Source organism: Haliaeetus leucocephalus, unplaced genomic scaffold, assembly GCF_000737465.1.
Source record: "Haliaeetus leucocephalus isolate CR32 unplaced genomic scaffold, Haliaeetus_leucocephalus-4.0 Scaffold206, whole genome shotgun sequence".
Lineage (NCBI taxonomy): Eukaryota > Metazoa > Chordata > Aves > Accipitriformes > Accipitridae > Haliaeetus > Haliaeetus leucocephalus.
This window is the reverse complement of record NW_010972642.1, coordinates 9546122-9559040: the sequence shown is the minus strand read 5'-3', so window position 1 is coordinate 9559040 and position 12919 is coordinate 9546122. Positions and strand designations below refer to the sequence as shown.

Here is a 12919-nt window from a genome sequence, read left to right as displayed (position 1 = left end):
TGAAAAATCTTTGCTGGGGAAGTGCTGAGGCAACCGTCTAATCCACTATGTGTGTCAATCTGGTCTAAATAACCAAGGCACATCCCAGATTTGGCTGTACAGTTAGCCCCAGTTTTGCTAAGCCAAGCTACTGCAGCAAAGGGAGAAATGGTGGGCCAATACTTTACACCTCTTTATGTTCCTTTGTTGTGGGTGCTGACCAAAACGATGAGGATTGGGATCCTTAGTGATGGGAGCTGTGACACAAATCCCTGGAATTCAGTGGGGCCCTTCTGTTCATCAGCAGGGGCACTGAGAGGTCCCTCACGATTTACAACCCCTCGTTCTCTTGGAGTATTATCAGAGGCTTAAGCCACTGGTTAGGGTATCCTGTAACTCTTGTGTTGCTGCTGTTATGTTGCTTTTTACTGTATTTACATCTGTGCAGACTTTTTTGTGTGTGTGTGTGTGTGTGTGTGTCTGTTTAAGTTGCTTTTGTGAAGATGGCATGAAGTGTTATTAATTATGACTAGTGTTTTATGCAAGCCACTACATTGACTCATGGTAAGAAAAATGGCCACCTTAATGACTGTGAGTTCCTATGAAGCTGTAATTTCCTCAACCACCCCTAGTTGTGAGGTTTTCTCCTGTCCCACACTTAATTATGGTCCCTTCAATAATCTCTAGAGGATCAGGGCTTTCTCATCAGTAATGTTAGCTATTTCCAACAGTAATGGTAGCAGATAAGTTTTTTGCCAAGTACCTATAGAAACTCTTGGCATGAGTGCTTAACAGCACAGCTGACAGCTGCCTTATGGACGTGACTCCATACAGCCACTCTGGTCTGCAGAACCTGCTGCTCGAGTAGGTCTCTGCCCTTTTCTGCTCTTTTCTTGTCAGATGCTTCCAGCCCTCTCTTCTAAGGAATAAAGAATAAAACCTTCAAATTCCTTATATCCCATTTCCCACAATGACGTTGAACCTTATTTGTGGCCTTTTCATACCAAAGATTGACTGGACTTTGTTGTTTTATTCCAGGTCACCAGTCTCTTCAGAAGATCAAGGTAAGATCTGTTTTATAGATACTAATAGCATATTAAAAATGAGACTAAAGACTAACTAGTAAGCTGTGTTTTAACACAGTTGTGGTGGAGAAAAATTACTTTGTAAAAATGAAAATTTGATGTTGCTCAGAGGTTGTTCACCCCTAGACATCAAGTGCTTGTTTATCTAGCTGATTAGCTGGGGCTGACGAAAGTTAAGCCTGTGTTGAGCTATTTGTAAAATGAATCTTGCTCAGCCAAATGGAACTACTGCAAGTGTTTGCAATTTATTCACACAATTGCATAGGGCTTCACATATGGAAAATTATGTGTGGGCTTAAAGGATGATATATGGTTTTTGTGAAGTTGGGCTGATCTCTTATGGCTCTTATAGGACAGCACCTTCGTAGCAGAGGAGATTGTATTATGCTTTAGAGGCTTGAACGCACGTTAGCTTGGGTTACCACTAAAGTCAGTTTGGTAGCGCAGTATGGAATTTAGTGCAGCTAGCAGCTTCTACATGTAAAAATCTCATGGCGTGAGTAGCAAGAGTTGCAGGCTATAGTAATATGCGTGGTCTGAAGGAGACTGAAGGATCTGATCTTTCCCTATGGACTAAAGAGGGAGTTTGCAGTGACTAGCTGGTTAATAACTTGACCAACTTAGGTGGTTAGAGCTAGGTGGTATAAATATCCCTCTAGAGTACATTAAACTATGGTTGCATTGGTACTGAAATCCAGAAGTGTACTACAAATGAGGTGGTAATTGCACTGGCAGAGTTGCACAAGGAATGCAAAAAAAAAAAGGGAGATTGTAACAGAGAGGAGAAAGTTCATTATGTAGCTCTGAATCGGGAATATTATTTTGGACACAAAATAAATAAATATCTGTTTTCTTCTGGCATTCAATCTGTATGCAGTTACACAATCAGCAAAATTTCTGGACAATACAATAAGGATTATTCAAGAAAGGTCCAGATGGGGAATAGTAAGGACTGTTGCAAATGGAAACGTAAGGAGGTCTGACCCTGGAATTGTGTCACTGAAGTATGTTCACTTGGAATGTGGAGTGACTAGTTAGATATCAACCTACATTGTCCTTGGCTCCAGCCAAGATCTTTTTAGTCCAGTATAGTGGCTATCAAACATAACATCATTAATAAATTCTCTTCCATGTCCTTCATGTGTCATTTCTTAGTAAAGAAAGTTATAAAGAAAGCCATAAAAATGGACAAACATGTCAGACCAAAGATATATCTAGCCTATCTAGTCCATTCCCAGTGTCCAACAGCAGTTGATCCCCTGACAAACAAGAGCATGAGAATGGCAGAAGTATACAGTTTTAATTTCCTGGTGTACCCTACCAACTTCCTGTGATTTACAGCTCATTGACTTTGTGAGCTAGAGGTAGTCTTCTTGTTTTATAGTTCACCTGCTTTTTACCACGACCACAGCTTCTTGGTATAAACTACTGGAGACTTGTGAGAAGTTGACAGTATACCTCATTTCTCCAACTGTCAGAAGAAATTTGAAAACATTATCACCTAATATACTATTTCAAGACCTGGACTCAGGCTGGTTGTTGGTGCATAAGCTTATTAGTGATAGACTGCTCTTGCTTTTTCATTTCCCTTGCATTTATTCTATTGCTCCATTTATAAAAATGGAGTAACAGACAGTGTAATGTATTTCCTTGTGTATCTTTAAACTTTAGCATTTCCTGCTGTTATAATTCTTTCCTTCTTTCCACTATTTTTATACTGTTCTAGTTTCTCACAAAATCTTCCTGTTTGCCATCTACCATCTGCTGCCAGGTTCTGGCTTTTCAGGTTTGATAAACATCTCTGAATAGCCTCTTCCTTCCCTCTCTTCCCTTTCTCCCATAAGAAACCTCCTCCGAAATGCAGAGTGAAAGTCCTATGTTCCCTCAACCAATTAGTGATGCGACAGTGCTAGTTATTAGAAGTTTTGTGTTTTGTGACCGTGGATTATCTAACTAGATTTGTCATCCATATAAATATGTAGGAGCTTCTCTCAAACACAAAAAAGATATTCCATGCCCCAGTGACTTTTCAGAAAGAGAGGTCCAGTGCTTGGATTTCCTCTCTCCCGCTATGCCACATAGAGACCATGGTAAATGAGCACAGTACCAGAAGGAAAATGTGAAAAAAGTGCTGTAGCACAAGCTCTTTTGAGCCCAGGTGCTTCTCAGTCCACTTCATGCATGTATGGAAGCATCTCAAATTAGTCTTGGTTCTGAAATCTCTTATCTAAATTAAAAATAGAGGGTCCAGCTGAAAACTTATCTCTGACTGGCCTGTCTTTTGTGGTCTTTATGCAGACCTCTCCTGGTATATTTTTCTTGGAGTAGGTATCCAGGAGTCAGTTTTGAGACTCTTATTTTAATTAACAATGAGTACTCAACTGTGTGCCCATTCAAGATGTTAAACATTCATATATAGTTTTATAAGGCAGTAATACTTTGGGGCGCACAGTGGGATAAGATCCAACTGTAGAATAACGTATCCTCACTGGCATCACTCTATGTGCTGTGTTTTAGCTGCTCTTCCCTATTATGGGGCACATTTCTAGTGCTGATTTTCTGATGATGTGATGTGTTGGCCATTACTGAGAAAAGGCACTTTCTCTGTTGTGTTGGGTCTTTTGTTTTAACTTCCCATTTGGTTCCTGATCTTCGCTTTGTCTGCTTTAATCTTCAGTCCCCATTTCTCTTCTACTGCTTCTCTGTGTTTTCTTCTTTCCACCATCCTTGTCTTCCTTTTCAAATGTCTCTTTACCCTTGACCATGAAGTTGAATTCTGCATAGACTCTTGCATTGTGCTCCTCACTTTGGTTTCTGAATGTCCTGCTTCTCCTCCAGTGTGTGCTGCCTGCTTCAAGCATTAGTTGCCAGCAGTAGCTGTAGCATCTGTAGTGTAGTAACAGAGTTGCTACCAGAATTAGCATCAAATGTGAGTGGCACTTCCATTAATCCCTGACAGGACAATGCATTATGCTGTCTTGAAGAGAGGGTGAGGATAAAGCACCATCTGTCTGGGACTGGACATCTATTGAACAATTGTAACAGCACACAATGCTCCTTGTTGTGGACACGTGTTAAGGGCACCTTTATCAGTTACAAAACAGAGCCATTTTAATCGGTGCAGAAAGGGAAATAGTACTGCTAGAAAATCCCAAACTTCAAAAGAAAAAACCCAAACCTTTTAAAGATTTTAACAGGTTTGTGTCTCTGTTCTTGGTACAGGTAGTTAGGAAATACATAACTAAAGAGTGAAATCATCATCTGCTTTTTTTTTAATAATTAAAAAAACCCCAACAAACCAGAAGCAGTGCAGACAAAACCCCTAATCCCCAAATTCCGTAACTGACTGACAAAATGGAACAAACTAAGTAAATACCAAAGCACAGTAGTTTAGCCAGGGGATTAGAGTGATGACTCTGAAGAACAAAAGGGGTTACCTGCTCAGCTGCGTGGGCCCTGGTGCAGTTACATGCCCCGCAGCCTTGGAGGGCAATGGTCTGTCTTTGGCTGAGGGTCAACAATGGGCAAGTGGCAAGGCCACAGAAGACCTGGTGGATGTCATGACGGAGGGGACAGGCAGCTCCCCTCTTAGTGAATGGTACCATCTGCTCTACTTTCTCTCCATAAAAATCCCCGTCTTATGCTTAGGAGGTCTGAAGCTATTGGAAGTTATTGAAGAAACCATATCTATTGTTTCTAGATCAGATCTAGTACTGTGACGAGAATGCAGACTTGCAGACTTCTAATGCATCGCCTGGCCAGTACACAGTCATTGCCTGATTATTGTTAGGTGAATGGTTGAGGTTTACCAAACCCTTCCTTCATCTAGCACCTTTCAGTATTGCACTGTACATTGTATGTATGCTAGATTGTGCCTTGCCCACTCTTATTCACAGACAGCCTGCAGAAATCTGTCTACAAATTTTAACTATGCTAATGCATTGAATAATCTTACAATTTACATTACCTTTGGTCTAGCTTCATTGGGTTATCTTTACCATTCTTTGGTTACCCTGTGTGACCGAGTTGGCTGTTCTTCATCATCACCTGAGCAACTGAGGGAAATGCTCTTCAAAAAAAGTACAATGAGTTCCATTTCCATTTCGGTGTTCTGAAAAACATACCAACAAACTCTTGAGTGGTGCTATTAATGGTGTGTGGACGTTGGCACGTTATTTATCTAATGGCAACTTGGAGCTGATGCAGCTCAATACTGGTTTGCCTAACTTCAAACAGAGGAACCTTGCCTTTGATGGAACTACTCAAAGTTTTAAGTGGCTATACTAATGCACCTCAAGTAGCAGTCAACCCCAGTGCTTAATCCTTATGTATCTGAGTTGCATTCTGATCTGGAGACAGGAAGTTCCAAACATTTATGTCCCTGTTTTCTTGCTCTTCTTGTTTCTCTATAAACCCTGAAACTGGGCTTTTTGCATTGTTTGCTTCTAGCAGACATGCTTTTTTGCTGCATCAACATAACTTCTAGCAAGTTTTGCTGTGATTAAACTCGGGGTTTGTGTTTGGGGTTTTTTTTTCTGCAATAGATTCCAATTTAATGAGGGAATAGAGGACAACTGAGAAATTAAGACAAGAGGCAAATATATTCAAAGGAGAAATTTTGGAGACAGTTGGTTATAACAATGTCATAATATTATACAACAGATGAAGATGAGGGACAATTTTTCTGCTCGGAAAGATGAACAGCGACACTCAAAGGTCTTTCAGATTCTGGCAGATGGTGGTTCCGTGATGATACTTAGAGTCATCCAGTCAGGATATTCTGCCCTTAGGAGGGATTTGTGTAGAGCCAGGAGTGCATTAGGAGTGAAGTGGGTTTATAATGGTGACCTTCAAATTAGCCTCTATTAGTAGAGTTTTCCACAGGGATTGCTTGGCCTAGGTTCAGACTGGAAGCTTGGACTGGGAGGTGTAATTCTGTCTCTAGATGTCCCTCTGGATGGAGAGAACTGCTGTATGAATTATAAGGTAGCGAGTGAACAAGCGTGTGAATGGAAGGCAGTGGCAGCTCTATCCCATACAGCAAAATGCTTTGCTATGCAATATCTGCTCCTGCCTTGGAGGCAGAATGTCCTGTGCATTATAGTATTTGCTCCAGTGCTGTCTGCTCCATTAAAGAGAGGAAGTCTGAACCGATATGAGGAGGAAGGTGGCTGTAGGAGCCCCAGGAAAGAGCACCAGAGCTGAGAACGCTTCCTGGGACCTCCAATACATGGGATTTCCTCTTGTCTCTGGTGGCCTGTGGGAACATGGACTTCACTCTCTCAACCTCCTTTCTTCCTTCTGGAGCTACTGCCCACTAGTCTTGCTAGTCACAGTCTGCAAAGGGACGTTCAGCTCAAGAGTGTTTTAAGCATCCTGCCATCCTGAATAAAAGGACGAGCAGGGTACTACAGGTGAATCCAAACACCTCAGTGCTGGTAGAATTTAAAAAAAAAAAAAAAAAAAAAAAGGCACCTCTGTTTTGTACACAGATTCCTTCAAAAGAGAGAGGATGGATTCACACAGCTCCAGCTGAGAAGCTGTATTCTTCAGGGTGACGTTGCAGCCGTTTACCTAGCAACAAATTGAGATGTCTTGGAATGCTTTCTCTGAACAAATCAAAGACAGTACGGTGGGGGGGCTCCTGACTGCAGGTATTTATTTTGATTAATTAGCCACTTTGGGAAGAAAGCCCTCCTGGATACTGTTTTGAAAGTATGTCTGTGGCCAGCTGAGCCAACAGTTGCTTGGGGATCTGCTCTGAGTTCGTTCATTTACTTCTCAGCTCAGCAGAGGCTGGTATCAGTGCAGACCCATGGTACCCATAGCAAGAGAAAGCATTCTGTCAGAGCACTTCTCTAAGGCTGAGGGAGGTCCTCTCTGCCCACAACCTTTAAAAGGTGCCTACATGCCAGCTCTCATCATATCTAAGCAGGCTGAGGGGTCAGTAGGCAGCTGGGAGGGAGACGTCTGGCAGATGTGGGCATCTGAATGAGTAATAGAGGAAAACTGGGGAACGTTTCTTTCCAGATGGCCACTGCCATTATTCTTTTCCCCTCAGGAGGAAGCAGGAGTAAGGAATGTGTTGTCTGAATCAGGGCACCTATTTTCAAGTGGAAGCCCTGGGTAACCTTGCAACCTACTTCACTCCTTTTTTTTGTCTCTGGTGCAGGCTGCTCATGGTCAGATAAGAGTGGCAACTTCTTAAAGTGAAACAAGAAACCAATTCGCTCCACCCACCAAAGACTCTGGCCAGAAAACAAATGCTTGAACTGACTTTCAGATTCTTTACAGGGCTACTGTGAAGCCCTAGCTTGTTGAGGAAGAGTTGCTTAGATATTACCAGGCAGAGGCACTGCCACCAGCCTTGCAGTGGCAAAAACCTGATAGTAATGGCCCACCAAGTCAGGGAAGGAGGAGGAACAGCGCGGCCCACAATGTTCCTTTTTTTGCTATCCTTTTTATTTTTAAATAAAAAATAAGCCATTGCTTAATGATTTTACCTAGAACTCTCTTCCTGCCAAAGTAATGCCACTCTGTTGATAAAGTGGCTGCATTACTTAGCCAAAGTCTTCCCTGCCTTGTGTTCTCACTTGATCAGAGACATTTTCCTCCACCACATCGCTCCTGAAAATGACGTTAATTGTTCCTGTCTTGGCTTAAAATAAAAATGGTGGTAGGGAAAAGGAAAGGAAAAAAGTGATGATGTCTGCCACATGGTACTTAGCTTATCTGCAACGGAAAAGTTTGGCATTAGGATCTGAATACTTCCACTCCTAACTATCAACTTCACTCTCAGTTCAGCACCAGTGCCACATAAACGATTCAGGGTGGACTCTAATTGGCATCAAAGTACCTTTAAACTACTCTGACAGTGCAAATAGGGCCTTAAAGGCAGCTTGAGTGTAATTTACATCTGCCTGAAAGCCTCTTTATCCTTCTAGAGTTGTATGAAGGGACTTCTGTGTAAGTGAGAATTTAGCCTTTCTTTCCCTCCAGCAAGCCCCTGTAGTTATTTTATATTTTTTTTCCCCCTCTCTAAACAGTGGTTTGGTGCTGTCTGATGTTTGAATCTAAAATCCTTAAAAGGAAAAGGTTTGTAACACATATTTATAACCACCTGAGTAATAGATGATTTTTTGCATGTTAAAATTTTTGTCTTGTTCCCAAGTTAGGCAAACAGATGCAGTTAAAACTGTGTCAGTTCTCTCCTTTGAACCTGCGCAGGATGTGGTGCTTTTGTAACTAAAGCACAACCCACAAATGCTTAGAAAGGTTTTCTAGCTCTTCACACAATCCTAGAAATAGATGTTATTGAGGTAAGTCTTATTCAGAGGGCCAGCGTGCTTCAAAAGTGTCTCTCAAACCACAGGAGAATGCGTGCTTATGCACACGCTTTCCTGTACAGATGGATTAGCTCGAGATGCTGCGTGAAGGCCTTCATAATATTCCCCTTGCTGAATAGTCATCAGACATTTGTGTCTGGCTGCTGTTCAGCTGATGTGCTTTTAAGCTTTTGGTTGCAGCAGGTTGCCGCACTGTCGGTTTTCTTAGTCTCTTGGGATCATTTTGAGCTCTCAGGCTCTTTATTTGGTTGTCTTTCATGGAAGCAGTGCCTCACAGCACTGCTGTCGTGAGCTGCCTAGACTCCTGCCATTGCTCTCAGATTCCCTAAGAAGCCTAAGCCTTTCCCAAAGCTGAAATCCTGTGGGGAAATCTTGTTTACCACCTGTTTCTTTAGGGCAGTGGGTAGTGGCAGCAAACAGATACAGTTTGGAACAATTTTAAAAATCAGTGAGTCTTTGCTTTAGCCAGCACGAGAGATACCATGTTCTAGGCAGGAAGCCTCTAAACTGCATATATTTTTGCTGTCATATTTCCATCATGGTTCTCATGCAGTCTTTAGGCTGAGGCAGAACTCCTCTAGCAAGTCCAGGAACCTTTCCCCATTCCCCGTTGCCACGCCAGGCAGCTGCTTCAGATGTAGACCACCAGCATCGTCTTTCTCATGGCTGATGTTAGATTAGAAAGAGGTGTTGCTGACGTAGAAGGCTAGACTTTCTAAAATGGTTAGTGAGAGACTTTTTTTCTTTTTAAGCTACAATTGCATTTATAAGTTGATGTCTCTTCAGGCTTGCAGGCAATCAAGTTCCCCATCAAAATGCCCCTTGTTTAGTTATAATGTGTCCTCTTAAGCATTGAAATGTGAGACTGATTCTCCTGGTCCGTTAGCCATCTTTTTGCTGAAGCTGTTCCATTTTGATTGCTCAGCACCAAAGTTTAAAAATTGTGCAAAAATATTCTTCTGTTTGGTGCAAGAATTTTTTTTTTTATTTTACTGTATGGCAGCTTTAGTTCAATGTGGAGGTAAAAATCAGAATAAAAAGAAAATAAGATGGATGTTAACACCTGACTCGGATATACCCAAGAGTTTTGCCATCAAACAGCACTACTAAGCTTTATGATCAGGCAGATTCCCCATCAGTACACCAGCTGTATTTACAGGGTATTCTCATGAAAACGGACATTTTTTTTTTCCTGTGCACAGCTGTAAGGAAAAATTCAGTCCTGATGGTTTTGATAGGACCAAATCTTTGTGTCCTTATCTTCGCGTAAGTTGTGCGCTGTTATAATAACAGGCTCCAAAGGGGTGAGTCCCCTTACAGGGGCTTGGTGCAGCTTTTTGGCCCAACCAGTTAGCCTATATTCAGGGACCTTTGCCCCACTCTGTCAGGGGGAAAATTTGATTGTAAGAGTCAGACAGCTGTTTGATGTTTGTCCTTTTCAGTGCCAGCTTGCTTTTTTCTGTTCTTTGACATCTGTTTGTCCTTTTTCAGTGAACACAGAAGCAGCGATTTTCTTGTGTAGAAGTTCAAGCAAGTGTGCACAGTAGATGTTTCGCTTTTGCGGCTTTTATTTTTGCTAGCCTTTTGCCTCTCTTATACTCGCACAAAGATTTAACCATTTATTTCTGGAGTTTTTGCCAGCATCTGGGAGACCCCTCGACCCCTCAACCCATAAGGCTTAACTTTTGTTTACTTTTTTTCGTGGTCATCTTTAGTTGCTTCCAGTACTTGCAGGTGCATAAAATACATGAAGAAACATTTAATTGTTCCTTCCACTCAGCTTAGCTTCAAAGAGAAAAGTTTAAGCATCATCAGCTTTGGTGAGACTTGAGATTGTCTGTAGATCAAAGACCTGTGAGCTCACAGTTATTCCAACAAAGCGTTATTAATTCTGTAATTTAATTTCTCAGTTATGTGGACAGTTTGGCATACATATTTTAAAGGGGGGGGTTTCTTTAACTGTAAAAGCAGATTAAATATTGGGAAGAGGTAAAGGGTTTGTAAAAGCTCAAATGCAGAGATTTGCAACCTTTCTTCACCATGGATGCCTAAAACTTTTCTATGGGACTGGCAGACCCTTCAGAAATGTCAGGTGTATGTGCGGCTCTGTATCTTAGACGCTTGTTTTTCATAGATGTCTTGGAAGGGAAGTAGTCCACAAACCAGTTCCCTGGGGTGTCCTTCGCCCCTTTCATCTGCAGGCCAAGGTTGAAGATCATGGTTAGAGTAGAAAAAAGTCAGTTCTGTACATTTCTGGGTAAGTTATGTTACTGTCAGTTTTTCATATTAGATTTGATCTTTACTGGATTGTACAAAGCTATTACAAGCAAATTGTTGTTTACAGAGAAAAGAATGTATTTCTGAATGATAATCTATATGGACTTCACACTCACTTGAGAGCATAGCTTTTTGAGTGATTGAAATAGAAGTTATTATTGATTTCTATAAAACTAGTGGGAAACTAAGAATGAGGGCTTGTTTTCTTATCATTTCTGTAATGCTGATCTTTAACAGCTCAGAAGACTCCAGCTGCGTAAAAGCACTTTTCTAGTCAGGGTCAGCTTTTAACTTCTCAATGTGTAAAGCAGTAATTACTTTAAATTTCTGACTATTAATTTCACAAAGTCTACAACAGCAATAAAGGGCTGGAAATGTTCTGGAAGCTAATGATAGGCCAAGTGAAGTTTAATAACTCTCAAGAAATTTGATGATGTCACCTTCTGCTGCAGTTTCTTCTTCATTTTCAGCTCAACAAGGTTTGAACGAGGCAGTATTTCATGGGGTGTTCCTTAGTCATTCCCCTGAGCAAATCTAGCAGGAGATGGTGGTGGACACTGAGGCTCAAATTCTGGGGACCCCACACCAAAGCTCTAACGTCTAATATTTTTCATTAGCTGCCTCTAACCAGTAAGAAACATCCAGCACTGAAATGCGGATGGCATATCAATTCCAAGTGCTGAATCAGTGTCTTAGGAAGGGCTGGACAGTTGCAGGCACTGCCTGATAAATCAGGTTTTTACAAGGTCCTGATCACTTCAGATCATCAGCTGTCTTATTGTGTCTTTTGAAAGAACTAAAGATTTTATGAGCCCTAATTCTGTTGGTGTTACAGTAGTTGAATTCTGCCATAATTTCCCATGTGCTTAATTTCCATGGTCATACACTGATCAGATGCATTGTTAGCCTGGTATTTTTTAACCCATGGTAAGATGTATTATTGCAAATAATACTTTGCTCTCACACTGCATTTCATTCATAGATCTCAGACTGGCTGCATCTTACTCATTGATGTGACAACTCCTTTTTGTGCTACTTATACTTTAAAACATAGTTTTACATAATTCTGCTCCCTCAAGTGACAGTTCTTAGACCCTCACTAAAGAATTGCCTGGCGATGGTGAAAGCTTCAAAATAGCCATATGTTTTTATCAGCGTTCGCTGTGGCTTAGTTTGTATAGCACTAGTGGAAAACCTGGAAGATATTTATTGTTCGTGTCTTTTTACGTGAGTAAAAGTTATTCATATTATTCCTGTACCACTGACAGTGGCAGACTGCAGAACTGTAGTGTTCTTTGAGATCCTTTCCAGTGAAAGCCAACTCCTCTCACTGACTCACTAATGATTATTTAACTAACTTATTAAATATCTTCCATGTCAACCTACTTTAAACAAAGAACCTTGTGATCATGAGAAGTCACCTACAAGGGTTTATAAGATTTTTTTCTCCATGTTCTTTCTGAAAGTGTTTTGCAGCAAAATTCTGGCATGATAGTAGCCTGGTGCTGAGCCCTGCTTATGTCCTTGGTGTTAAGCTGATCAGCAGCTTTGGGATCAATAGGGAATTTTCCTGCAGGGCAGGTGGGAAGTAGTACTTATTGGTTGAGGTTTTCCTTACTTGTGATGCTTCTGCGAATTTTCATTGCTTCTGAAGTGAGCAAGATGGTGGCTATGATTTCTGCACCTCTCCTGCTGTTTTCTTTTGACGTGTTGCAGTCGTAGGTCTGTCTTTGTTAGCCTTACATTTTTGAGGTGTTCTGATGCTGCACCTGTATGTTATACAAAGAGCTCCCAAAATTTCTAAGACCCTGAGCATTGCCTGGTCCCAGGACTATCATACCTTGGAAACCTTTAAAAGGAGGCCCCCCCCATTTTGTCCTTGTTTGGTGGCCCTTCTCGCAGGGATCAGACATGTCTCCTGGCATCATGCCATTCTGAACGATCCCCTCTCTTAGTTTGGCTCTTAATTTAGATACTGCAAGTTGGAGGTTATTTTCCCTAGAACTTCTGTAGTCCATGGAGGGAGATGTGCAACAGGAACTGTTACAGGGAAGCCAGGTTGCTTTCTATGGAGGGTTATTTTCTCTTCTGACCATCCAGGCAGCCCTGTGAGGTCTCCTAGGCATCTTGCAGCCTCTGAAGTCACTGGGTACAAATACCTCACTCCTTTGTTTTCTGTTTCCTGGTGTTTAATGACTGATTTTGCAGTGCTGTTTTAATGCTGCTGACTTC

At 41.5% G+C, this 12919-nt stretch overlaps 1 protein-coding gene across 1 annotated transcript in view; it reads left to right on the top strand.

Annotated features, from left to right (window-relative positions):
• The window catches only part of DGKI (diacylglycerol kinase, iota), a 121375-nt gene that overhangs the window by 91440 nt on the left and 17016 nt on the right, over positions 1-12919 (top strand). Inside the window, exon 26 of the mRNA XM_010566252.1 lies at positions 1018-1043. Coding sequence (XP_010564554.1) covers positions 1018-1043 — 26 coding nt within the window. The remainder of the gene's footprint in view (positions 1-1017; positions 1044-12919) is intronic.